At 41.7% G+C, this 27,500-nt stretch overlaps 2 protein-coding genes and 2 long non-coding RNA genes across 4 annotated transcripts in view; 1 reads left to right on the top strand and 3 right to left on the bottom strand.

The window, feature by feature from the left end:
- LOC134188032 (uncharacterized) overlaps positions 1-6,115 on the bottom strand; it is a 22,615-nt gene extending 16,500 nt beyond the window's left edge. The window contains exons 1-5 of the mRNA XM_062656214.1: positions 6,082-6,115; positions 5,867-5,932; positions 5,683-5,805; positions 5,492-5,617; positions 2,693-2,812 (exon numbers count right to left, since the gene is read on the bottom strand). Coding sequence (XP_062512198.1) covers positions 2,693-2,812; positions 5,492-5,617; positions 5,683-5,805; positions 5,867-5,888 — 391 coding nt within the window. The 5' untranslated portion in view covers positions 5,889-5,932; positions 6,082-6,115. The remainder of the gene's footprint in view (positions 1-2,692; positions 2,813-5,491; positions 5,618-5,682; positions 5,806-5,866; positions 5,933-6,081) is intronic.
- An 80-nt stretch (positions 6,116-6,195) lies between these two features.
- LOC134187866 (uncharacterized) lies at positions 6,196-8,275 on the top strand. The gene is made up of 4 exons (XR_009971185.1): positions 6,196-6,407; positions 6,472-6,581; positions 6,641-6,747; positions 8,010-8,275. It is a non-coding gene; the product is annotated as an uncharacterized LOC134187866 (long non-coding RNA).
- A 946-nt stretch (positions 8,276-9,221) lies between these two features.
- Positions 9,222-9,864, bottom strand: LOC134187867 (uncharacterized). Its single transcript, XR_009971186.1, has 3 exons — positions 9,674-9,864; positions 9,431-9,524; positions 9,222-9,346 (listed from the first exon to the last, which is right to left on the bottom strand). It is a non-coding gene; the product is annotated as an uncharacterized LOC134187867 (long non-coding RNA).
- Positions 9,865-10,642: 778 nt separating this feature from the next.
- The window catches only part of LOC134188105 (cyclin-dependent kinase 11B-like), a 19,273-nt gene continuing 2,415 nt past the window's right edge, over positions 10,643-27,500 (bottom strand). Inside the window, exons 4-12 of the mRNA XM_062656298.1 lie at positions 25,710-25,829; positions 21,748-21,873; positions 19,804-19,929; positions 17,531-17,602; positions 16,228-16,689; positions 13,721-13,954; positions 12,822-13,055; positions 12,022-12,350; positions 10,643-11,332 (exon numbers count right to left, since the gene is read on the bottom strand). Of these exons, the coding sequence (XP_062512282.1) occupies positions 10,859-11,332; positions 12,022-12,350; positions 12,822-13,055; positions 13,721-13,954; positions 16,228-16,689; positions 17,531-17,602; positions 19,804-19,929; positions 21,748-21,873; positions 25,710-25,829 (2,177 nt within the window). The 3' untranslated portion in view covers positions 10,643-10,858. The remainder of the gene's footprint in view (positions 11,333-12,021; positions 12,351-12,821; positions 13,056-13,720; positions 13,955-16,227; positions 16,690-17,530; positions 17,603-19,803; positions 19,930-21,747; positions 21,874-25,709; positions 25,830-27,500) is intronic.

The following is a 27,500-nucleotide window of genomic DNA, read 5'->3' as shown; positions in this document are numbered from 1 at the left end:
TTTCAGCCCAAGTGGATGCAAGGGCTACCCGTCATGTTCGTACCGGCATGCTTGCTTGCGCTGCGGCCTCCATAGCCATAAAGTAGGTGAGTGCCGAGACACGCCCACATCAGCAGTCGTGAAGGAATCGGCACAAGTGGACCGGCTTTCTGCTAAGCGAGAGTAGAAACAGGCTCTACACAGAGGACGTGGAAAAGGAACGGACCGTTAGGCGGCTGTTGCGTTTGCTGGTAGATTTAGCGTGAAATTTTCCTTTGTGTTCACATAGACATAAGGCATGTTTTTTCTAGTGTTCTTGATTCTGATGGTGCTTGATTGTTAGTCGGTTATACTTGTTCTAAGGTTTGTTCGACCGGGCGTGTTACTGCTTGGTCTGCTTTGGTAATGATCCATGGTGTTAGATAAGTCTGTTCCCATGGTCTCATTGGCTATATCGGTGGCGATCCGTTGGCGTGCGCAGTTACTAGCAACCATGGTTCAGTCATGGTCTGAAGCGGTGGGCACCGTCCGTTGGCTACAGCACAGTGGCATGCATTAGCACAGTAAGGCGAGTAAGGAAGATACTAAATAACCAATGATTTTAGGTTACGCTGAACTCTCTGACGAAGCACTAGTGGCATGCAACATCTGTGCGGGCAAGTACAGATACGTGGCAGACCTATTGGCATTGGAGCGATGGCATCCGCCCGCGTTTAAGACGTTCAAGACACCTTGAACAAGTAAATAGCCAAACAGACACACAAACAGATAAACAAACAAACAACAACAACACAAAAACAAATACATCCAATGATTTTTAATGAAAATGTTACCAGCAAACAAATGTCATTTTGTTAACACCTAATGCTTACATCTACACAATGCAGGAATCCACAGCATCAAACATAACACTACACATAAACTAAAGAATAAATAAACATTACTAAATATGACAAACAACTGTTAATTAAGCTACGAGGGTAAAGAAGAACACCACAATATGTGGTGGACTGCTTCGCGAGAAGCTCACTCTAAACGGGTTGAATTGACTTCCGGTCTGTCTGTCGGTATGTCACTACCTACATATGTTTGTTTGTAAGCGTGTGTCACGCTCGGGGAATTTGTCGAGTCAATCAGCAATCGTTCTGGGACACGAAATGTAGGTGACATATACTAGCTTGTCAGCGTGAATCACTCTCGGGAATTTGTTGAGCCAATCAGCAGTCATTTGGGAGACCAACAATGGGTGACGTAACAATCCTGCGCACTAATGACAGAAAAGCCGAGATGTCGTAAACCCCATTTTACGGTCAAACTGTCATCAAACCGAGAAGAGCAGAGTAAAGTTCAGGTAATAGTTGTATGCGTTCGTTACTTTTTACAAAAGAATTGCAAAACAAACAAATTCATCGTTCTTCAAGAAGCCAAGCTGTGGTCCCATGGGACCATGCATGTGTACCGTTGCGCACCACCAGCATGTCGTCTGCGATCTTCCAGAGAGCAATATGTTCTAAGTAGGACTGATGATGAACGATCGACGTCGTCTTGCAAGAAAGATTCGTAGCAAACGTTGCCGCTGCTTTCTTCTGGACCCTGTCGCTAGCTGTACCTGATGTCGATCGCTTCACAGTATTTTCCATGCAGATAGGAGACGTACATCGATCTCTAGCTACAAGAATTAGCGCAACGAAAGATGGGGACGGTTCATTAAAAGTATGATAATGATCTGATAGTCCATCTCAATAGCTAATTAATTTATTAACTTCCAGTGATGCAAGAGCGCCATATACATGCAGAATTGAGACATAACGTAGATAAGAAGTGCAAGAGTTGCGTAGCTGTGTCAATTCAAAGTAGTGTGAGGCATTGATGGTATTTAGTTAATTATCTTTAATCACATTGATAAACCCACGTGTTTTCAAAGAACAACAGTTTACATTCTAGCAACAATTAAGCTAATGATTCATTAATAATAATGATGATAAATAAACAAAATTTATAAAATACACATTAATATTTACAATAAATACACACACACACACACACACACACACACACACACACACACACACACACACACACACACACACACATGGACACACACACACACACACACATGGGGACACACACACACACACACACACACACACATGGACACACACACACACACACACACACACACACACACACACACACACACACACACACACACACATGGACACACACACACACACACACACACACACACACACACACACATGGACACACACACACACACACACACACACACACACATGGACACACACACACACACACACACACACACACACACACACACACACACACACACATGGACACACACGGACACATGGACACACACATGTACACAAACACACACACACACACACACACACACACACACACACACACACACACACACACACACGCTCGTAGCTCTGAAGCGAGGGTGTAAACACAGCTTCGTTTACTAGTAGAATAGATAAATAGACAATTAGAGTAGAAAACTCTCAATCTAAATTTACTGTAAACTAAAAAAAGAAAGATGAATGTGCTGTGTTAGTATCAATACATGCAACCACATTATACTTAACACAAACACACAATACATACTTCTATTGCTTAATTTATTACTAAACTAAGAAATAAAATTAAAAATTAAATTTATGGCAAGATAAAGCTCACAGTTACTCACTCCTTGCAGTAGACTCTTTGTTGTTCAAAGTATGATGCAGCTCAAGGGCTTCTTTCAAATATCTCACTGCATCATCAAATTTAGCTTGTTCTCTCAAACAATATCCCAGCATATGAAGAGCTAGAGACACAACAACATGACTGTCAATGACTCATCTCTTCCAGTCCTAGTCTCCCTTCACAGTCTGTTAGACTTTTCCAACAAGTTCACTGCTCAACAGAGACTACACACTAGACATAGTACATCTAAATAAAAACTCATTATCTACAACACACATACAAGACAGACAGACAGACAGACAGACAGAGAGAGTCATCCTCCACAAGCTGACACGTGTCTTTCCTGGAGAAGAAGATGAGAACATACACAATAGAGACTACCAAAGTACTTTGCATTAGACTAAAGCTGAACTCAGTACATTGCTTGTATTTAGTGTTAGAAATGTAACGTACAGTTTGTGTTTCAATAAATGAAATTGACAGACAGACAGACAGACAGACAGACAAACAGACAAGCAAACAGACAGACAAGCAAACAGACAGATAAATATACAACCACACAAATAAGACAAAGAGGCAAGCCAGCACACAGCCGGCCATGCAAGCACAAAAACATGCGAGTAGTTGAGCACACACGCAAACTGTAGGCAAACACACAAGCAGACATGCAGCCACTCAAAAACATAGCCATGCAACCACGCAGGCAAGCAAGCAAGAAAGCAGGCAAACTGACAAGCATGAAATCAGCTATGTAGCAAGTTGAACACTCCAACAAAGAGACAGACAGGCAACAAGCAGAGAAGCAAGCAAGCAAGCAAGCATGCAGTGAAAGGCAGGAGGGCAACAATTTTAGTTCCAGAACTAGTTAATATCAATAATAATCAATAAATTATTAACTAATTAATTAATAAACAAATGTTGATATAATAAATAAATGTGCACTTTTAGATACAAACCTCCAATTTATTATGTACATTTCCTCTAGATACTGTAATCAATTACAATCGATATTGACGTTTTATATTACGTTTACAATGACCAAGACAATTGAGACCAACCAGCCTAGACAGGTGTTCCCAACAAGGTGTGAATAGTTGAACGAACCAGCATGCATTTACAGTACTTGTTTAGAAGGGAGCCACGTAGGTGTGACTCATTGTCATGTGTCCTTGTCACGTGGTAAAACATGGACGTCACAGCAAATGCTCTCCGTCTGTTCTCTTTGAAAGATGGCATTGGGTGTGTCAGACAAAGTGGCTCATGAGACTACAGACTACAGGCAACGAAGCTATTCTTTACAAACGTTTGCAGTCTAGGAAACGAGCAATGCTACTCACTGCTCTTGATGATGACTGCTGTGTCACAGTTTGTGTCCCTAGAACAAGACGAACAATAAAAATGGATGCAATGACTCGTCATCAGACCATGCCATGTCCAAGAATACATAAGCTGTGCATGCCTTGTCCATATCTGAGTGAGCCATTTAGCAGACTCGCGTTAACACTGCTCAATAGGACCATGCTGCACCAAGCCAGCTTGCCTGATCTTAATGAGCTGAGTCAGTAAGCTCCAACCACTCCCAGCTTGGCCCGGTCGCATTTACACTGGCATGTTCAAGCAGCAGCACTGAGTTGGTGCGGTCCCAACCTGGTTGAATGTGCCAGTGTAAACGAGGTATTATAGTGACAGGAACTCATAACAATGAAAGCAACAAATATGATTATCTGAGATACTTACTGGCAGAAAGATTTGGTACATATTCTGGTCCAAGTTTTCTTTCAATACTTAGGGATTTGTTTAGTAATTATCATACTGCCCTTGTTCAGATAAACATAACCCAAACTCATTAAGTGTTGTACAAACATTTAACAATAAATATCAATGATCTCATACAGATACCCGCTAACCAGCAGGTGAACAAGATGGAAACGGAAATGGTCTGACTACGTGTGACTACTAACCATGTGATTTGTCTGCAGGCCCTGAACTAGCAGCAGCGGAGTAATACAGCTGCAAGACGTGCCGAAACAATGCCTCCCCTGCTGCATAGTTTCAGACAGACAGAAATACGTACTGAAGGACCACTAGCTGAGTCCATTAACTCTCGTAGTTTTATGTTTGTGATGTTGTACTAGACAGACAGACAGTCAGACAAAAAGACAGACATGCACATACATGCATGCAATGCACACAAACATGCACAAACACAAGCAAACATGCAAACACATCCACACATAAACAAAAAAGAATACAAACAAACAAACAAACATGTACATGTAGTAACACCTAATGTGACGAGTCAATTTTTCTCATTACTGCTGCATGTCTAATTATCATTTAAAGTTCTAGTAACATTTGGTCTGCATCTCTATCTACTGACAATAATATCACATTTTGTAATGAGATCTTATCTCTTGTTGATGCACAAGACAGAAGTCTAGCAAGACAACTGATAAGTCAATGAGTGTCTCTTCTGCTAAGTGATTACTTGCAACAATTAAAAAGCAAAGTCTGCAACCATATCATTTCAAGACATTCTCATTACAATATCCATCACTTCTATAAACCCATCTGATGACTATTGATATATTAACACAGTTTTAGTTCTAGGACTAATCAATATCAATAATAATCAATAAATAATTAATTAAGTTAATAAACATTGTTGATAGAATAAATGAATGTGCAATTTTAGATAGAAACCTCCATGTAAATTTCATCTATACAATCAATAACGGTTGATATTAATGTTTTAGTGAGAGAAACTCATGATAATGAAAGTGACAGAAATGATACTTACTGGTAGCAAGATATGGTTTATGTTGAGGGTCAAGTGTTCTTTCGATGACCAACGATTCATTAAGAAACTTCTCTGCTTCTTTATAATTGTTTTGATTACTTAAACAAAATCCCAAATTATGAAGCGCTTCAAAAATGGAAAATAGATAAATTAATATCAATGATCTCTACATCTAACACAAACGCTCTAACCACGTGATCTGTCAACGAGACTTCCGCCGGCTGAGTCATAAAGCTGGATGGCGCGCCGGTATGATGACTCCGCGGATTGAAAATCATTTTGGGCGACGTAGTCATCACCAGCTGAATATGCAGCTACAAACAAAGTGGAGAAACAGTGAACAACAACTCGTTAGGTTCTTTCCAACAAACATACCTTTAGCTTCAGCCAACGTCATCTCAAGGTGTACAACGCATGCACACGAAGCGTGCACACACAAATCTACGCAAAAGAGACCGAAAAACACTGTTCAGTATCTAGTAGGCGACGATACTCAAACGCTCAGTTCTTACTGTTAGGCTGGACAGTGAACAGAAGCGCCACGCCGCCTCTGCGCTATGCTGCACAAGACGGCGACGAAGACGACTTACCTACTCGAATTGTCAGTACTGTAGGTGGGTAAAAAGCTCGTATCCGGGCTATGTGAGGTGCGTTAGAACATAGGTCTAGGTTACACGCATGCGTGTTCAATTAAGTGAACGCATGGCGGTGTCTGACTGGCAGACCTCTGAATCTCAGTCTGGTGGTCATACAGTTGCCGACATGCGAATATTCGACTTTCCCAAAGAGCTATGCGACTCCCGTCTCAAACCAGACTTGTTCTCAAATCTTTTCTTGTTGCACGAGCCCATGCAGTGAGAATGAGAGATGAGCTGGACAGGATCCTCTGTCCTAGGACAGAGCACGAGGATTACCCGTATGTTGAAGCATGTCATCATGTATCCACAGACGTCATACATCGTGCTTACTATTACTTATAGAGAGTCTCTAGTAGAGACCAGCAGTCAAGCCCCGTGGAGATAGAGGAGAGTGTGGAGCTTCAGCTCCTTTATTAAGACTGCAATGACCTGCTGGTCGTCAGGGACCGACTGTGTGTGCATGAGTTTGCAGAGTCACGTGAGTTGACTGATGTTTTTTTGGTGTTTTAAGGAGTGCTCAGCCCAGCTGGCGAACAAGGATTGGCCGGTCCATCAGGAGCCTCGAGCCTTCAAGGATAGAAGAGATGTTAGGATGCATTGGGAATGGATGGATGGAATGTAAGCAGTGGGAGAGGGTTGAAATAGGTAGAGTCTTTAGCAATGATTTTGCATGCTCGTGTTTGTCTCGTGTGTGTGTGTGTGTGTGTGTGTGTGTGTGTGTGTGTGTGTGTGTGTGTGTGTGTGTGTGTGTGTGTGTGTGTGACTCGGCGGAATCAGGAGCTTCAACATATTACCAATACTGATCTTTGATGAAGATGGGGTGATGTAAGTCTGATGTCTGGCGTCCTTCGTCGTCGTCGTCGCCTTCAGTGGTTAGGACATGTTGCTCAAATGCCTGCAATCAGATTACCAAAGAAACTATTATTTGGGTGGCTGTCACATTCTAGACCAGCTGAGGGGCCCTGCCTCAGATGGAAAGACAGGATCCAGACTGACTTGAAGTTGTTAAAACTAGAGAATTGGTATCACCTGGCACAGCAACGTCCAGAATGGTGAGCTTCATGTCAGGCTGTAGTTACGCGTACTTCTACTGAACGATCCTTTTCATGTGCTGTGTGTTGCCACTCCTTTTGGAGTCATTCAGGTATGAAACGGCACTAGTGGATTGTGGAATGCCAATTGCCTCTGTGTGAACAACCAGGTGCAGTGCAATGTGCCAAGTGTCATCGGTGGCTGAGATGTATGGGTGGCCTGGCAGTACATAAATGTTTAAATGTGTCTTCTTCTTCCTCTTTGACTATGTCATCGTCATTGACTTTATCATCGATCTGGTCATCATCACTTGCCTCCACTGAGTGTACCTCAAGTCGGATACCGGAGCCTGATAGGACATGCTGTTGCTGCCATTGTAGTCAGTGTGGACAGTGCTTCCAATCCAAGCTAGGATTCCAAAGGCATAACTGTCATCGTGGTAAACACTGTTTAGACAAAGACAGCAGTCAACTTCCCTTGTTGCACACGTTGAAGACGTTTCCAGTGGCTCAAGGACAAACAGAGACATAAGTGCAGACAGTAACTACCTTGTCTTTCAGCTCTTCTTATATATGGTGCGGCGTGGCCAGATATTGGCAGCTGTAGTTAAGTCAAATGTGTGTGTGTGTGTGTGTGTGTGTGTGTGTGTGTGTGTGTGTGTGTGTGTGTGTGTGTCGGTCTGTGTTGTCTGTCTTTGCGTGATGCACGGATATAGTTGCATAGACATTTCTTACTACTGCATGAGAAATTTAATTAAAATCACCTCAGTTGACATCATTGTTCTGTATATTGCATCCACATTGTGCATCTGATGACTTTGTTTCAATAGTTTCTTTACTTTCACACAGATTACCTGGTCGACGTGGAGAACCTGATGCTACTGATTTGATGTACCGGCAGGAGACGAAGGTTTTCCGTATGAATGTGGACCACATAGAACTCCATGTCCAGCGGAACCAGTTGGACCAACAGGATGTGACGAAAGTCGTGGAGATTGTAGAGAATGTGGAGCACAGGGAGATGGGAGAGCAGCAGGAGTGTCAGGACAAACTGGAGCAGAAGGCATTGCAGGACTCGAGGCCCATAAGGTACATGTGGTGAGCATGGACAACTCAGACCCCTCAGTCTACCGGAAAGAGTCATGCATCTGCTGCATATGTTGTTCCTGTACAATCAACACACAACAAGCACGACCCTGCAACCTATGAAAGGGATACAGACAGAACAGATGAAAAGCTAACTCGGTGAATGTGCGCACATGAAAATGATGTCTGGGTATGCCAGGTCTGTGCGTGTGCTCAAGCTTGTGTTGCAGTCGGCTTATGTTGAAATGAGGATCTTATGAACAACTTGTAATAGAATAGTGCACAAACTATTATCAGCCATGGCAGTCGGATTTCGTGCAAAGGCCAATCTTATCAAAAATGCCTTCATGCCAACAGCAATGACCCATACCATCATCCTTCCATTCACAGTTTGAGTTTGTAGTTTTAAATTTCCTAATAATTTGCGATCTCTGAGTGAAGACAGACAGACGGACAGAAGGCAAGAATTAGAGAAAGAAAAAGAGCGTTCTAGGAGAGAATTAAGTCAAACTGCAGTAACGTTTTCTAACATACAAAAACTCTACTCCATACATCCCATCCACAATACAAATACAAATGCCAACAGCATAGCACTGCTCGTACACACAAAACCCTATACCTACAACCCAGTTGCAAAAATACCCTACACACACACAGTTATACCATACACGTGCAGCAGTCCACATACTCGCATGTGCATGCATCACTCTAATGTAGCAACAGCACATAACCCTTGTAACAAACATGAGTCGATCAACTGATACAGTCAATCACCACATACGCTCGGTGAGTGTCACAGCTTCTTCTCGATCCAGACGTCTCTCTACCATCCGTTTCGGTGGGCACTCTTTGTACTCAACCGTCTCACCGTCGTTCGCCATTTCTGTGAGCGCTTGAGACACAGTCAGACGTTGACTAGGTTGCGAATGCAACATCTTCATACAAGTCAAGCGAACTTCTCTTTGCTCTATTAGATGCACTTGGCGATCTCTGTGACCTGGCTGGTGTTGACCAGTGAACAGCTCCATCAGGGTAGACGTCCGCCTCTTTTCTTTTACTTGGTGATCTCCCGTCCATTCGTTCAGGAGCCGTGTAGACAGCTAGGCCCACATGAGGCGAGTAACGAGAATGCTGGTCAGATGGATATCACTGTATCCTAACAGGTGACCAAGCAGTAAACATACATGCATGCGCGCAGCTCCACCAGGGTGACTCCCATGCTGTAGACATTCGTCTCCTTGCTTCTCCTCACCCATCTTCCATTCATCCTTTCAAAACCTAGACACACACAATTAAAACCGGTCGACAAACCTACTAATATGGGCACACACACACACACACACACACACACACACACACACACACACACACACACACACACACACACACACACACACACACACACACACACACACACAGATAGTGACGTGTTCATTGGACATGTTCTCTGCTGATGAGCCGGCACTCTATGACAGAGAGTGAACGCTGAAGAGTTCAATGTGAAGTATTTGCTCTCGACGCTGTCACACTTGAAACAAGCAGAGATGATGAGCAGGTTTCAACGAGCGAACGGAACTACGTCGATTCGTCTAGAGACGAAACGGGCCACAAATGGCAAGCGTGAAAAGCATGTTACCTCTCACACGTTACTCGCTCTCACGTGCCTCTCTGTGGCCAAGCGAGCGTCGACGCTGCGAGAAATGACGTACACTTGCAATGCAACGCGTGCGCTCGAGAGCACCGGTGCAGTGAACGTTGAAGTGTGCCAGTCGATGTGTCAGCAATTTGCCTCTAGATAGCCTATGCTGCAAATAAATTGATTTTACAAAAGACCGTTGTATGTCTTTTTGTTTGCACCCTACTTTTCTAGCTACGTGTGAGATCGAATGGTTGCAGTTGGGATGTAGATACGCATGTGTACTAGGCCAAAACAGATGCAACAGTGTGAAGGCTGCGGCTGACAGTGGCAACGCATGGCGGAGACACTGTGGCTTCATGAGAGAGTCGATGGCATTATGCAACTTGGTGCAGCTTGGTCATCTAGCTGTAAGCAGATCAATAGTGCAGGCATGCAATTCTAATAGATTACTGCTGTGCTGATTTCATAATAACTATAGTGGCATACAAGGTATACGTAGTCGTGCTATCAGATCATGAGATGTAACCTGTGAGCGAGAGATCCTTTAGCTAAGGTAACGAGAAACCTCTGACGTCTGGCAAAATTCGTCAAATCCTTCCTTCGTTTTCTTTAGATCGGCCCCGTTTTCAAGTGGAAAAGTGCCAATCTACTAAACTATTAGATGTGATGGTATACTAGAGACTTGCCACTTTTTGGGCATGGGCCCATGCACGTACTAAAGTTAGATAGTTGGTTGTCCATTGCTGCAGTGCGCTCATCTGATTGGCAATAATAAATTTCCTACTGATTAGGCAATTACTACCAAAGCTCACAAAACGTCCCCCTGCACTCTTACAATACAATTTACCGCAAATAATTTCACTAAAATGTACGTGGCAACTACTACACAACGACAAACAGTTAGTAATCACACTACAACTATTAGTTCTAAAATTAAGGAATACAATGCAAATCCTTACTAAAGTTCCCTTCTTCACCACGTAGTGTAAGTCAGTGTAACCACGCCCTCTGCTCCTCCTTTCACCATTCTCTTGGTACGGCATTCTTTGTACTTGACGGTCTCGCGAACACGGCAGAGAGCAGAAAGAGCGTACGCGGCAGATATTCTCTTGTGAGGATCTTCTTTCACCATTTCGGCACACAAAGTGCGGACGGTGTCTTCGCTGATACGCCTGATCTGTGCGAGTCGGCGCTCACGCAGACCCGGAGGCTCACCGGTAAACAACTCACAGAGACTTATACCCAGACGGTAGACATCCGTCGCCTTGGTTTTGCGCGGTAAGCGGCCACTTACTTGTTCGGGTGGCGAGTATTCTGCGCTCATAGGGCCAGCAGAGAGCTTGGCGTCGACGAAGCGAGCCGCTCCCAAGTCTCCCAGCTTGGCCGTCATCATCTCGGTCACCAACACGTTGGATGGACGGATGTCACCGTGAAGGATGGCGACAGGCTAGAAAGCGACATGTGAAAGCGAGTATATTAGTTGCTTTTACAATAGGCTGGTTCCAGTGTTGAAGTGCTATATCTATTACAGATGGCATATACTTTTTGTAGTCTGACATACCAAACTTTCGCTTTGCTTGACATTCCTATATGAGGGTGAGTTAGCTACTATACTATTGCAAGTGCAGCAAGGCTTCTAGGCTTTACAGATAGCTTTTTGTCGCCGTGTCCCATTCTGGTGTTAGGATAACATGCGGAAATCTCAGAATGGCACTTGAGTGCAAGTCAAAATGTGTTACCTATTGTCTTATAAGGAAATAGTTCGACATCAAGCAACACGAGTGGTCCCTTGCATGCAACAACGCAACATACAAACATATAATCGCTACAGATGGCCGCCTAGCTTGGTATTCTAAAATATCATATACCATGTTCTATCACACAATTTATATGGCTATGTGGCTGCCTGCCTGCTTCAGAACATCTACCTGCTGCATATGTAATTTAATAGTCACAGTTTCAATAGATTCTTTTCTTTATCTTTCAAGTCTCCAGTAATCATCCCTATACTTAGTATTTTGCTACAAAATCTGAAGACGGTTATTAACAGAAGATTGACTGTGATGAGGTCACTCCTTTCTACTACATTGTTTTACATTCATTAGTAATGCCGTGCAAACTGTAAAGGTTACTCACCAACGAGTGAATGTAGTCTAGTCCTCGACAAGCATCTATTGCCATGTCCACCTTTTCACGCAACGTCAGCGGTCGAGTGTCATCTTTGCATGCATTCATCACAGCCGACATCGAACCCTGCAGTAGTTCCATGATAACCCACGCTTCTTTCTTGTTCCCTTCCAATTGAAGAGTAACTCCCCAGATAGCGACAATATTCGGATGATGTATTGCCCATGCCACCGACACTTCTTGCTGCAGAAGATGGATATAGTGAGGAACGTCGATGAACACTTTGTGAAGCATTTTGACAGCCACAGGACAGCTTCGCCACCACCCAATACGAACAACTGAATAAAACCATACTTCAGACAGGCAACGCATTGCAAAGTATATCCATATATGAAGTAACTAAATATATGATATTAGTAATCGGATATCACTATTAGCACCAATGCTCAATACACAAAAAATAAAATTTCAATGGTTGTTAACGCCTGCTAGCTCACAACTTTTATTCCAGTTGGCATCACTTTGCTCGTTTGTGGCAAACCTCAACCTGGTCAATTATATCCATATATGGAAGTTAAAACTAAAACAATTAAAACTCAATGGTATACCTATGTTGTTATGACACAAGCTGCTGGACTGCTGATACTGCTAACGTATAGATAACTGACGTGCCACAATCAGATCTCAACTACTTCAATTAATACTTATACATCAAACATGCAAACAAGACAAAAACTAGCAAGCCATCGACCTTGATTTGCAGCAATCACAATGAGGAGCTACAGTAACAGTTAGGCACATTGACATACCTCCGTAAGATCCACTTCCTAAAGTCTGCTCACTCAACTGAACGTCACTCGGTAGGATAGTTAGAACGCGCTCCCTTCCTTGTTGATTCTGGATGTTTTGAACCGTCAACTGTTCTTCAACGGCTCGTCTCTCTCTTCTCTCTTCATTCAGCTGATACTGGAGATTCTCGATTTCATAATTGAGATGATCTATCTCTCTTTGCTGTTCATTGACATCAGAACTAGTAGCAGACGCTAGATAAACATAAAATAAGCGTTCCATTGCAAGACTCTAGCTAGACTGGGAAAGTTCAGTGAGTTAGATGTACTCAATGTGCAAACTTCCACTTTCTATTGTAGTCCTTTTGGACAGTTTGTTTACAAATCAGTGTATACAAGTGTCCCACAGCCACAATGCAGCTGAGCAGCAGTGTCCGCACATATAACTAGCATGCACATTGACAAAATGATGTCATGACAAGAGGCATAGTACACTATAAGTACACAAATACAAATGTGTCTGTTCAAGACACCTAAAAATATCTTTTACTAAAATATAAATCTTGATTTTCCTTTAGCAAATTAGATTGTAAAGAGGTAAAACAATGTAATTTAAATAATGAGTCTGCATTGCAGCTGGAGCAATATTTCGTAAAAAGTTGCAGGCATATCTGTTTCCCTATATAGCAACCTATACTATAGGCCCTCAAGATTCAGATCATAAACCCTTGTCTATCTAGATAAGTAATAATTTTGACGTAATAATGACATTATTGTGTGTTTGTGTTTGAGTTATGCTGAAGACATCTAACATATACTTACATCAAGCATGCAAACAAGACAAAAACTAGCTCAGAATGCCATCAACCTTTATTTGCAGTAATCACAACGAGGAGCTACACTTACACACATTGACATACCTCCGTACGATCCATTTCCTAAAGTCTGGTCACTCGACTGAACGTCACACGGTGGGATAGTTAGAACGCGCTCCCTTCCTCGTTGATTCTGAATGTTTTGAACCGTCAACTGTTCTTCAACGGCTCTTCTCTCTCTTCTCTCTTCGTTCAGCTGATATTGGAGATTCTCGATTTCATAATTGAGATGATCTATCTCTTTTTGCTGTTCATTGATGTTAGCCTTCGCAGCAGACGCTAGATAAACATAAAATAAGCGTTCCATTACAAGACGATACACTAGGAAGGTTCAGTAAGTTCAATCTATAGCGCCTCGCTCCATGCGCCAACTTTCATTCTATATAATCTAATTTTTGCAGTTTTGTTTACAAATGTAGGCATGCATTCTTGTCTACACAGCCACCAGCAGCAGTGTACGTACTAAATGCTAGCATGCACAAAATGTAAGTGACAATAATGTCCGGCAAAGTAAATCTAAGTATAGATCAGTAGTGGAGGGAATTATGATGGGGTAATAGTTCCAAACCTTTTTGAGTTTTTACTGCAAATACAGACTCAATACTTCTTGTAAATATAAGCGTAGCACTAGACTAGTCTCGTGTAGCCAGACCCTTCCCCCTACATCCTTCCGGCAAAATATATAAACGTGTGCATTCAAAACAACTGAAAATATCCTTTTAAACAACTTAAGTTGGAGCTGTTGGAGCTTACATATAACAGTACTTAGTAAAATGTTAGATATCTTCAAAATGACTCAACACACGGACACCTAATGTCATGATGATGTCAAAAAGTAAACCATTTTTGAGGTTATTCACCCCCTCCAGTTTGTAATGTAGCCGTCAAAGATGATTTACAGCATATGTAATTCAAATCATACACGAATGTGCTGGTTAGTCTTTAACTGGGATGTTCGATGCCGACAGTCTCTAGGCTTGACAAGGTTGTGTCGATGAATACAATCTCGCCATGCACAGATACAAGAGAGCGAGTCGAAGAAATCATGACATCTATATCTTAAATCATGTGACTTGTCGTATGAAGTCACATTACCCAAGCGCGCAACAAATAATGAGCGCTGACGGGTTAGGTACTTGGTGCTTTTTCATTCTGTTTTCTGCCTGAGTGTGTCTGTCATCTGTCTGTCTGTCTTAGCTCTCTATGGAATACATCATCAAAACCAGCACAACATCACTAACACTAAAACATCCCTAAACATAAAGCTACAAGTTTATGGGACCCAGCTACTGGCCCCTTCATACAACAACTTAGTCTCGCATATCCAGACCCTTTTCGTACTTCCGGGCAAAACAGGGTCTAGTAAACAGCCATTGAAGTCTCTGTGGTGCTGCCTAACCAAAAATCTGCTAACTAATTATCTTTCTCTTGTTTTGTTGAGAACATCTTGAAAACTACAGCTGCATGGATGTAAACGCACTCTATGCTGTTTGCAATGCACAAAACACATGAGATCATTACCCAAACAAAGAAGAAGACTCGTCTTCTTGCGATGACATCAGCTCCACTGAGCCCTTCCAGATATCGCTCACAATGGACTGTCTGTGGTCGCTTTGGACAAACAGTATAGAGTAAGTTCCTATCCTGTCTCCGTTGCCACATCATGCAGTGCACACTATTGTAGTCATGCTGTGCTGCAAACCATCGAAATTTAGAAATACGTCCTAAGTATACTTTAAACTTCCACCATGCTGCATGAATGAGATCAAAGCCTGTGGACTTCGACGAGATTAAAATTGATTTCACAAACAGCAACGACTCTAGCCGTAGTTCTCGAGTTGTTGTCTTCGAAACAAGAGAAAATAATTGTGATACGATTGCACTGCGTGCATACCAATCTGGTCTTTACTGAAGCGTTTAAGAAACCAAATCCGGTAGTTAGTTGGCAGATTTTGGGCTTAGGTGCCAACACAGCGACTTCAAAGGCTGCTCACCAGACCCTTTTCTACCCTGAAGTATTCATGACATGGCGTAAAGACTCTGGCTACGCAAGGCTAACAACTACCAAACATTCTACTAAATAAAGTTCCAAACTAGTCTGTCTGCCTGTCTGTCTGTCTGTCTGTCTGTCAATTGATCTTCAACTACTATTTGCATAGTTTTAACTTGTAGTTTGCTGTAACCGTGATTCTACTGACCTAAACAGTCGCGGATAATATTTTTACTTTTAGTGTTCTGTATGTAGAGGTTTGTGTGTAATAAACGATGTCCGTCAGTCAGTCAGTCTGTCTGTCTATCTGTCTGTCGGTCTATCTGTCTGTGTCTGTCCGTATTTCTTTCTGTTTGTTTGTCTGTCTGCCTGTCCGCCTGATTGTTTGTGTATCTGTCTATTTTTCTGTTTTTGTCCGTCTGTCTAACAGTCTGTTTGTCATCCGCGGCACGCTTGCCCATCCACATCCATGCATATCGTCTGCGCTGGGCTGTCTCCTAGAGTATGTACTAAATTTGATCAGTCAAAGTTACTTTTCGAGATGAAATCCTCATAATCTCACCTTCTAAATTCAGTGATGCATTGACTGATGCCTCAGCACTCAACCGCACTTCAAGATCACTCTTCTGTTGACTCAAGTGTCTCACTTCTCGATCTTTCTCAGACAATTCACGTTGGACACGTTCCTTTTCCCTCATCAACGTCTCCTTCGATTGCCGTTCAGTATCGACTCTCTGCTGTAGACTATCTATCTCATTGTTCTTCTCTTCAAGAGAAGATGCAATTTCCTCTCGTAAAGACCTAACTTCTTGCTCTAGTTCGCTTGCTCTCCTGGTTGCAGCGTCTCGTTCATCTCTCATCATTCTCTGTTGCAACCCACTTGCCTCTTTCTCGACTGTCAACTGTTCAACTTGGCCAATCAGTTGCCCCACTAAATCATCGTCCGGATCTCTTCTGAGGGTCTGTGATGATCGACTGTCAGGTGAGACAGATACGGTCAATTCACGCTGCTCATTCTGCACAGCTAGAAAGAGATACAAAAATAAAGTGAGAAAATGGTGACAATGATATCCGTTGATACGTACTGTATGTACATGCACTCCAAATACAAACAAGTTAGTGCTGTGGCCAAGCAAGCACAACGAGGAAATAATCGACTGAAGTGCCACTAAACAGAGAAGACTATTGACCAACATGCTGTTCAGGGTGAAACCAATAGGCATGTTCAGAATGTTGTCAACACATGATCCACGATATACTAAAACCTACCATGCTAAATGGTCACTAAACATAGAATTGGAAGGTTGTGCTTACTAGTCAAGCTGACACTCAACTTTTTTTAGTATTAGACTCTCCTTACATCATATATGACCCACTTATTCTATCTTGTCTGTCAACTTGACTCAGTTAGATATTCAGTTTGCAAACATCATGCAAACTACACTACGATTCACACATGTACGTACAAATACACAATTGTCAAGTGAAAACAAACCACCTAAACTGTTTAGTTGCTAACACATTAGCACACCACATACCATCAAATTAGACTCTCCAGTGCTGCCTCATGCAATACAAATATAAGACAGACAACAAAACTTATTTCAGTGAGCAAATCTATGCTATCGACTCTTGATTAAAAACTTCTTCACTTTGTACTCTGCAACCAATGTCATACATCACTTTGATTAGTAATCGTTGATTGGCTTTGCCACCAAGTTGGTCAATCTAAATGTGCAAAGCTATCGAGCTTCCAAGAATAATGCACTCGGACGTGTGCCACTGGGATGCAAGACAACAGAATGCTTGAGCCTTGCATTTCTAAATGTAGCTTTAACTAATTTAGATGAATATATGCTGAGTACCTTGCTGATGATCAGACGTCTGTTTTGCAGCGTCAGCTTGCTTTTCCTTGCAAAGATTCAGGTTCTCCCTTGCTATCCACAATAAGCCACATAATATTACTTTATATATTTCCTATCACTTCTAACTATACTATGTAACAACACAACATGCAACTGTTGCTGACTAAGCAGGCAATGTCTGATTAGCAACGATAACACTTTTTCCCACATACTTTCTCCATTCTTGTTATTTTAAACTAAAATAATCTTCTACAAAACCATTAAAAAGCTTCAATATAAATAAACAAATCTCCCACTAGCTATTCACCCTCCCCACTATCCCAATCCACTCTGAATAAACACCAACAAAACATGACCAACACATAAACAATGTGTGTCATGCCTGGTCCACAACTACTAATGGCCCTAACAGAAAATGACATTAACTAGTAATGCGTGAACCTCCGTCGAGCGTCGCTTCAAATGAAAGCTACCAAGCAATACTCATTGGAAGTAGCTTCTATCCGGAGTGGAGCAAATTATCTTCCCCAATCGGTCTCCTGTACGTACGCAGAGTGTATGCAAACACCGCAGCTGCCGACTGCTCCTTCTGTCGACCGAAAACAGGATAGAAGCCGGTTCTAATTTTTCCAAAGCTATAGTTATAAATTCTGTACGTCTTTGTGTATCGCGTTACGTACACTAGCTGTGTACGTACCGTATCGGTACTTGGCAACGCGCGTTAGCAAAAAAGTCCCGTACCTATCACGCGCACTACTCTTCACGTTTGTGCATACTACGACAGCAAGATTCGATGCTCGTAGATTTTTAGGTAGCGCTACATGAAATACAACGTTTCTGTTGTTTCTGATCAAAAATTGACGTCTTTCTGGCTAGATGTTCTCTCACGTCGAACAGCGCGTAGCCCTCGTTGCCGCGTGCGACACAAAGAAGAATAATGGGTCGTGATTGGTCACTCGCTTGCATACCATACATTCCTGAAGCGTGACACCCATATATGGTCATTTTTGGTGTACATAGATAGTCAGCCAGCCAGCCAGAGGATTTGGGGCAAATAGAACCCTGTTAGTATACCGCTCCTCGCAAGTCACGTGACTTCTTCAAAGTCCCGTTCCTTTGACTCATAGCTTTCAATAAACGAACAAAATTTCTTGCCTAGCCAAGATGAAAGAGTGGATTACCTGTATTATGTGATTTGATGCGCATTCAATGCAGTAAGCAGGCTAGCTGTGGATTCAATGCACATCCAGCCATTTCACACTGTCATGGCATAAGGGTGACAGAATGTGTAGCTGTCAATACCCATTGAATCCGGTTTCATGGCCAATGTGCATTCAATGTCGCTTGAAAAGGCATGTATGTTTACTGCTCCTTTTCTCAATCACTATAAGCCCACTGAGCTGAGAACAAGCTGTTTGTAGCTGTTACAGTGCCACAGACTGGGAGTTGGGGATGGGTGACAATCTAGGTGTTGATTAGTTGATTGGAGTTAATTGCTCATTAGTTTGATATTATCACTGATTATCATATATATCTTATCATGTTATATATTATAATTAAATATGAAGGAAACTCAGATGTCAACATCTTCAATATTCTTTGTACACCTTCCTTTTGCTAAATCTACATTCTCATATTCCTAATCTTCACTTTATCTCTGCTTGTGACAAATCACAATACTTTACCACAATGTTTGTGCTCGTAAAATAGAATGTGATGCTGAGGTCTCTACAAATGTTACACTTGATAGCATTGTCTGCAAGAGAATATGCCAACATTTAGCATCACACAAAGTTTAGTGTGCAGACAGCCTCTTGTTTGCAGCAGTTAATAGTAACTACAAGAGATAAACATTCCACAACTGTAACACATCTTGATAGTGCAGGCAGCTTGACAGACAAACTGAAATAGAAAAGACAAGCTCTCTACACCAGGTAGCTTCCATATCAGAACACGTGACTAACATAGCACTTCCTAACGTTTACATTCAAATCACAATAAAGTCACAGTTTTCAAATTTGTCTTGCAAGTTCAATCAGTGTATTCTATCCAAAGCCACATAACTGGAAGTTATACAAACAAGCAGTGCATTCATAACTTAATTAATTAAAAAATCATTTACAACTTTTCTATCACCATAAACAACCATTATCTATTTTGTATCCTAATCATGTTGTTTACATATTGTAAACCCAATACAGACTTGATTAATTAAATGAATAAGAAAATGATAAAATGATATCAAAATCAGAAAGTTGGCTGTTACAACTGACCTGTTGCAATAATGGTTTCACGACCAGGCGGTAAATGTTTCTCGATTTCCAGTTTTTCCTCATAAATTTTTATAGCTTCATCATGTTTTTGTTGGTCCATCAAACTTCTTGCCAACCAACCCAAGGCTAAATTACAAAAACACCAATCAGTCACATCATCTCTTCCAGTCATCTTCTCTCTTCCCAGTCTGTCAGACCCTCCCAACATCTTCACTCTCAACCAACCCAAACATTAAATATAGTCCAACATCTAAATAATGCTAATCCTCTACAACATGCATGATTAAGATATTGCTGTACTACTTTAACATTCTAACTATTTGTGGTACTAATAAAACAGTGACTATCTGACATATTGATGTAATAATGAAAGCAGTGACCAGTAGGGGTGCCAATACCACAGTGTGCAATCAACAGGGCATGACTTCATTCGATTCAAAGTTCAGTAGGACAAACACACGAGTAGATTACCATATATTGGTAGTGCACATGCGCACCAGAAATACCAACAACTCGAGAATGAAATTTTATTGTGCAAATCCACAAATCAAAAATCCAAGAAAACATCACTTCTAAGTTCTTATAGTACCTGTCAAAGCAATTTTGTTGTCAAAGTCTACTATTCAAGCAGACACAGCACAAGCAAACTGACAAAGTGAAATGCAGACACACAGAAAAGACACACACACACACACACGCGCTCACACACACACAAATGCATGCACGCACGCACATGCACACACACACACACGCATGCACATGCACGCATGCACATACACACGCACACACACACACACACACACACACACACACACACACACACACACACACACAGCCTCAAACTTCCAGACCAGCAAGTGCGTGAACTCTAGTCTGGACCACAACGATACTAAAATGATTTTGGAAGTATTTATCAAAAGCGATGCTAAATGGTAGTCTAACAACGTAGGATCGTCTTACCTAGATCAACATATCATTTGTAAATGCCATGAGATCTCAAGAACGAAGAAGAGACGTCTGCAGTGTTTGCAGTGATATCTTGGTGTACGGCATGAAACAACGACTCTTTGATTCTTCGGCAGACCGCTACCTACTCTAACAGCTTGACTAGCAATGCTGCTGTGCATGTCCTGTCACCGCAAGCTTGAAAAGATTGAAGAACGGAAGCTCAAACTAAACCTAAGATGTGTGCGTGCAGCAGAGGCTTCATCACGGCTCTAGCTTGTGCACTTATGCGCACATGCGGATTTCAAACGCGTGCAATCAGCTTTAAGACACTTAGCATAACCAATTATAGACCAATCAGAATTTACAACCAACATTCCAGTTCTAAGACGCTGATTGGCTTAGAAGGCTATTTCGAAAATCACTTTTGTGCGCACTCTGGTCTGGATGTTTGAGGCTAACACACAAGGTGACACACACACACACACACACACACACACACACACACACACACACACACACACACACACACACACACACACACACACACACACACACATGCGCACACAGACACAGAAAAACACACACACACACACACACACACACACACACACACACACACATGCGCACACAGACACAGACACAGAAAAACACACACACACACACACACACACACACACACACACACACGCTGCATTAACTAATTAAAAGATAACATAGTTGTCCTTATCTCGAGTCCTAACTGTTTGTGATATCAATAAACCACTAAAATTATTGATCTAACAAAACCAACTAACCCAAACTCTACCATACTAAATTGATCTGCTGTCTTCACAAATGTCCAAATTCATAACAATACTGACCAAACGATTAACGAACACGTAACATACACAGAATGAATGACATACACCAACTGATATAGACTTACAGTGTGTTCACTATTTAAACAATTTTACAAATGTACATTATCTTCAGCAACAATACAATCATGACACTTACCGTTAGCAATGGTGGATTTCTTGTCGGGAAAGGCAGTCCTGTAGATGCTTACAGCTTCTGTAAGTAGTACTTCAGCATCGACAGGACTGCCTTTCTTGACCAGACAGACACCCAACGTAAATAAACCTGTCAAATACAAAAACCCAACATGCCACACTGCACAACATTTGCACACAATACTGTTACTCAATATTTGTAAACAATTACAACAAACAATAATAAATAAACATTACTTTTACACACACATACACAAATGTACACACCTTATAACTTAATTAAATATTTAACATCTCATCCATATAAATATATATATATGATGAGACAAACTAGAAATAGTCATCCCAACAAACAAGTTATTTAAAACTGGAAACGTCTAGCAAAGTGCAGTGCTACATCTAAGCAGTTTGAGTAAGGCACAACACCCTGCCCCACTTTCTAAAGACCTATACACACTAGACACTGGATCAGAATCCCATCTCAATTCGATCGTCATCCATTGCATCCACACACAATCCACTCTTGACTGATCCAGATCCAATAGCAATCAGTCTCCATCCACATCTAGAGGTGGTTTTGATCCACATCGATCATCAACACAGATCTGTTGAATTCAATTTTGTATTGCAAGTTAGCATTGACCTTCATGTACGTTAGTGTACAAGTCGTATGCACTAAAGAGGCGACTGCTCTTGTGTCTATTTGGGCACAAAAATGCACAGAGCCAGTTGGACTTGATAAGTAGACGTTTGACATACACAAAAGATCACGTCCACCATTTCTACTAACTGACGATGACAAAAAATTTTGCAAACAATTTGTGGTAGACAGACAGACAACAAACAGACAGAAGACACACAAACAAACAGTTGGTTTACTCATCCTTACCTAGTGACCCCTGCCAATACAATCTACGACAAGCAGACAGACAGATAGACAGACAGACAAACAGGCAGGCAGACAGACAGGCATGCAAACAGATAGACAAACAAACAAACAGATAGACAGACAGACAGACATATATATACACAGACAAACAGACATATACATACACAGATATACATACACAGACAGAGAGAGAGACAGACAAACAGACAGACAGACAGGACAGACAGATAAACAGACAACCAGTCAAAAAGAAAGACAGTAGACTAATACCTCGTTTACACAAGCAAGCATAACGAGCCGAGCCTCACCAGCCCAGTATTCCAGCCTACGTTTACACGACACACTCAGTAGAAGGAAGCCAATGCGTGTCATTAACGTGCATTAGTTACTTGATCTTGACAAAGGACAACTTGTGTTAGCTCACGTTTGCAATGGACAGAAGCCAAGCTGCTCGCAAATTTTACTCTATGGCTTTACAACAGTCATATAGAGAATGTGTAGGACACATACGAGACGTCGTACTATATATACGAGACGTAGGTCTATCGCCAGTTGTACCAAATGAGCATGCGCGACTCGTTTTCCAGCATGCTACACATTTACACAATGTACTTGACACGAGCCAGCCCGCACTGGACTGGCTAGAAATACTGAGCCTAGCTGGCATGGCTAGCCAGCGTTTACAAGTACCATAGAAACCAAGCCAGCACCAGATGGCCCACTTACAAGTGCACATGTAAACGAAATATAAGAAGCAGGCCGGTGACATATGCAAACAAACAGGTAGGCACACACCTTGACATAAAGGCAACCATGCAGGCACAAACAAGCAGGCCGTTCAGCAAGCACGCACACAAGCAAGCAAATAATTTGACATGCAGACACTCAAAAACACAGCTATTCAAACAGGCAGGCAGACAAGCAAGAAAGCAAGACGACAGGCAAACAGAATGATAGGCAAACTGACAGGCACGAAAGCAGCTATGTAGCCAGGTAAACACTCCAACAAACAGGCAATAGGCAGGCAGGCGAGTGAACAAGCGGGCGAGCAGGGAGGCAGGTAAGCGAGTAGGGATACATACAGGTGAGGAGAAAGATGGGCATGTGAGCAATCAAGGAGACATACAAGCACAAAGAATAAACAGACGCCACAACACATGCATACACGCACGCACGCACAAACAAACAGACAAACAAATGTGTACACGTGTACATGTAGTGACCAAAGTAGAAACATGGCTAATTGCATAAAAGAGAGGACACGGGACAAGACCCCTTCAACAAGTCACTAGCCAAACAGACACAGACAGATAAACAAACAAACAACAACACAAAACAAATAGATCCAATGATTTTTAATGAAAATGTTACCAGCAAACAAATGTCATTTTGTTAACACCTAATGCTTACATCTAAACAATGCAGAAATCCACAGCATGAAACATAACACTACACATAAACTAAAGAATAAATAAACATTACTAAATATGACAAACAACTGTTAATTAAGCTACGAGTGTAAAGAAGGACACCACAATATGTGGTGGACTGTTTCGCAAGAAGCTCACTCTAAATGGGTTGAATTGACTTCCGGTCTGTCTGTCGGTATGTCACTACCTACGTATGTTTGTTTGTAAGCGTGTGTCACGCTCGGGGAATTTGTCGAGCCAATCAGCAATCGTTTTGGGACGCGACATGTAGGTGACATATACTAGCTTGTCAGCGTAAATCACTCTCGGGAATTTGTTGAGCCAATCAGCAGTCATTTGGAAGACCAACAATGGGTGACGTAACAATCCCGCGCACTAATGACAGAAAAGCCGAGATGTCCTAAACCCCATTTTACAGTCAAACTGTCATCAAACCGAGAAGACCAGAGTAAAGTTCAGGTAATAGTTGTATGCGTTCGTTACTTTTTACAAAAGAATTGCAAAACAAACAAATTCATCGTTCTTCAAGAAGCCAAGCTGTGGTCCCATGCGACCATGCATGTGTACCGTTGCGCACCACAAGCATGTCATCTGCGATCTTCAAGACAGCAATATGTTCTAAGTAGGACTGATGATGAACGATCGACGTCGTCTTGCAAGAAAGATTCGTAGCAAACGTTGCCGCTGCTTTCTTCTGGATCCTGTCGCTAGCTGTACCTGATGTCCATCGCTTCACAGTATTTTCCATGCAGATAGGAGACGTACATCGATCTCTAGCTACAAGAATTAGCGCAACGAAAGATGGGGACGATTCATTAAAAGTATGATAATGATCTGATAGTCCATCTCAATAGCTAATTAATATATTAACTTCCAGTGATGCAAGAGCGCCATATACATGCACAATTGAGACATAACGTAGATAAGAAGCGCAAGAGTTGCGTAGCTGTGTCAATTCAAAGTAGTGTGAGGCATTGATGGTATTTAGTTAATTATCTTTAATCACATTGATAAACCCACGTGTTTTCAAAGAACAACAGTTTACATTCTAGCAACAATTAAGCTAATGATTAATTAATAATGATGATGATAAATAAACAAAATTTATAAAATACACATTAATATTTACAATAAATACACACACACACATACACACACACACACACAGACACACACACACAGACACACATGGACACACACACACACACACACACACACACACACACACGGACACACATGGACACACCCACACAGACACACATGGACACACACACACACACACACACACACACACACACACACACATGGACACACACATGTACACAAACACACACACACACACACACACACACACACACACACACACACACACACACACACGCTCGTAGCTCTGAAGCGAGGGTGTAAACACAGCTTCATTTACTAGTAGAATAGATAAATAGACAATTAGAGTAGAAAACTCTCAATCTAAATTTACTGTAAACTAAAAAAAGAAAGATGAATGTGCTGTGTTAGTATCAATACATGCAACCACATTATACTTAACACAAACACACAATACATACTTACATTGCTTAATTTATTACTAAACTAAGAAATAAAATTAAAAATTAAATTTATGGCAAGATAAAGCTCATAGTTACTCACTCAGTGCAGTATCCTCTTTGTTGTTCAAAGTACGTTTCAGCTCAATGGCTTCTTTCAAATATCTCACTCCATCATCAAGCTTAGCTTGCTCACTCAAACAATATCCCAGTGTATGAAGAGCTAGAGACACAACAACATGACTGTCAATGACTCATCTCTTCCAGTCCTAGTCTCCCTTCACAGTCTGTTAGACTTTTCCAACAAGTTCACTGCTCAACAGAGACTACACACTAGACATAGTACATCTAAATAAAACTCATTATCTACAACACACATACAAGACAGACAGACAGACAGACAGACAGACTAACAGACAGACAGACAGACAGAGTCATCCTCCACAAGCTGACATGTGTCTTCCCTGGAGAAGAAGATGAGAACATACACAATAAAGACTACCAAAGTAGTTTGCATTAGACTAAAGCTGAACTCAGTACATTGCTTGTATTTAGTGTTAGAAATGTAACGTACAGTTTGTGTTTCAATAAATGAAATTGACAGACAGACAGACACACAGACAGACAAACAGACAAGCAAACAGACAGACAAGCAAACAGACAGATAAATATACAACCACACAAATAAGACAAAGAGGCAAGCCAGCACACAGCCGGCCATGCAAGCACAAAAACATACGAGTAGTTGAGCACACACGCAAACTGCAGGCAAACACACAAGCAGACATGTAGCCACTCAAAAACACAGCCATGCAACCAGGCAGGCAGCCAAGCAAGAAAGCAGGCAAACTGACAAGCATGAAATCAGCTATGTAGCCAGTTGAACACTCCAACAAAGAGACAGACAGGCAACAAGCAGAGAAGCAAGCAAGCAAGCAAGCATGCAGTGAAAATGTAGGAGGGCAACAATTTTAGTTCCAGAACTAGTTAATATCAATAATAATTAATAAATTATTAACTAATTAATTAATAAACAAATGTTGATACAATAAATAAATGTGCTCTTTTAGATAGAAACCTCCAATTTATTATGTACATTTCCTCTATATACTGTAATCAATTACAATAGATATTGACGTTTTATATTACATTTACAATGACCAAGCCCATTGAGACCGACCAGCCTAGACAGGTGTTCCCAACAAGGTGTGAATCGTTGAACGAACCAGCATGCATTTACAGTGCTTGTTTAGAAGAGAGCCAGGTAGGTGTGACTCATTGTCATGTGTCCTTGTCACGTGATAAAACATGGACGTCACAGCAAATGCTTTCCGTCTCTTCTTTTTGAAAGATGGCATTTGGGTGTGTCAGACAAAGTGGCTCATGAGACTACAGACTACAGGCAATGGAGCTATTCTTTACAAACGTTTGCAGTCTAGGAAACGAGCAATGCTACTCAATGCTCTTGATGATGACTGCTGTGTCACAGTTTGTGTCCCTAGAACAAGACGAACAATGAAAATGGATGCAATGACTCGTCATCAGACCATGCCATGTCCAAGAATACATAAGCTGTGCATGCCTTGTCCATATCTGAGTGAGCCATTTAGCAGACTCGCGTTAACACTGCTCAATGGGACCATGCTGCACCAAGCCAGCTTGCCTGATCTTAATGAGCTGAGTCAGTAAGCTCCAACCACTCCCAGCTTGGCCCGGTCACATTTACACTGGCATGTTCAACCAGCAGCACTGAGTTGGTGCGATCCCAACCTGGTTGAATGTGCCAGTGTAAACGAGGTATTATAGTGAGAGGAACTCATAACAATGAAAGCAACAAATATGATTATCTGAGATACTTACTGGCAGAAAGATTTGGTATATATTCTGGTCCAAG

Source organism: Corticium candelabrum, chromosome 12 (assembly GCF_963422355.1).
Source record: "Corticium candelabrum chromosome 12, ooCorCand1.1, whole genome shotgun sequence".
NCBI lineage: Eukaryota > Metazoa > Porifera > Homoscleromorpha > Homosclerophorida > Plakinidae > Corticium > Corticium candelabrum.
Note: the sequence above shows the minus strand (reverse complement) of the source record. Positions and strands in the feature narration are given on the sequence as shown.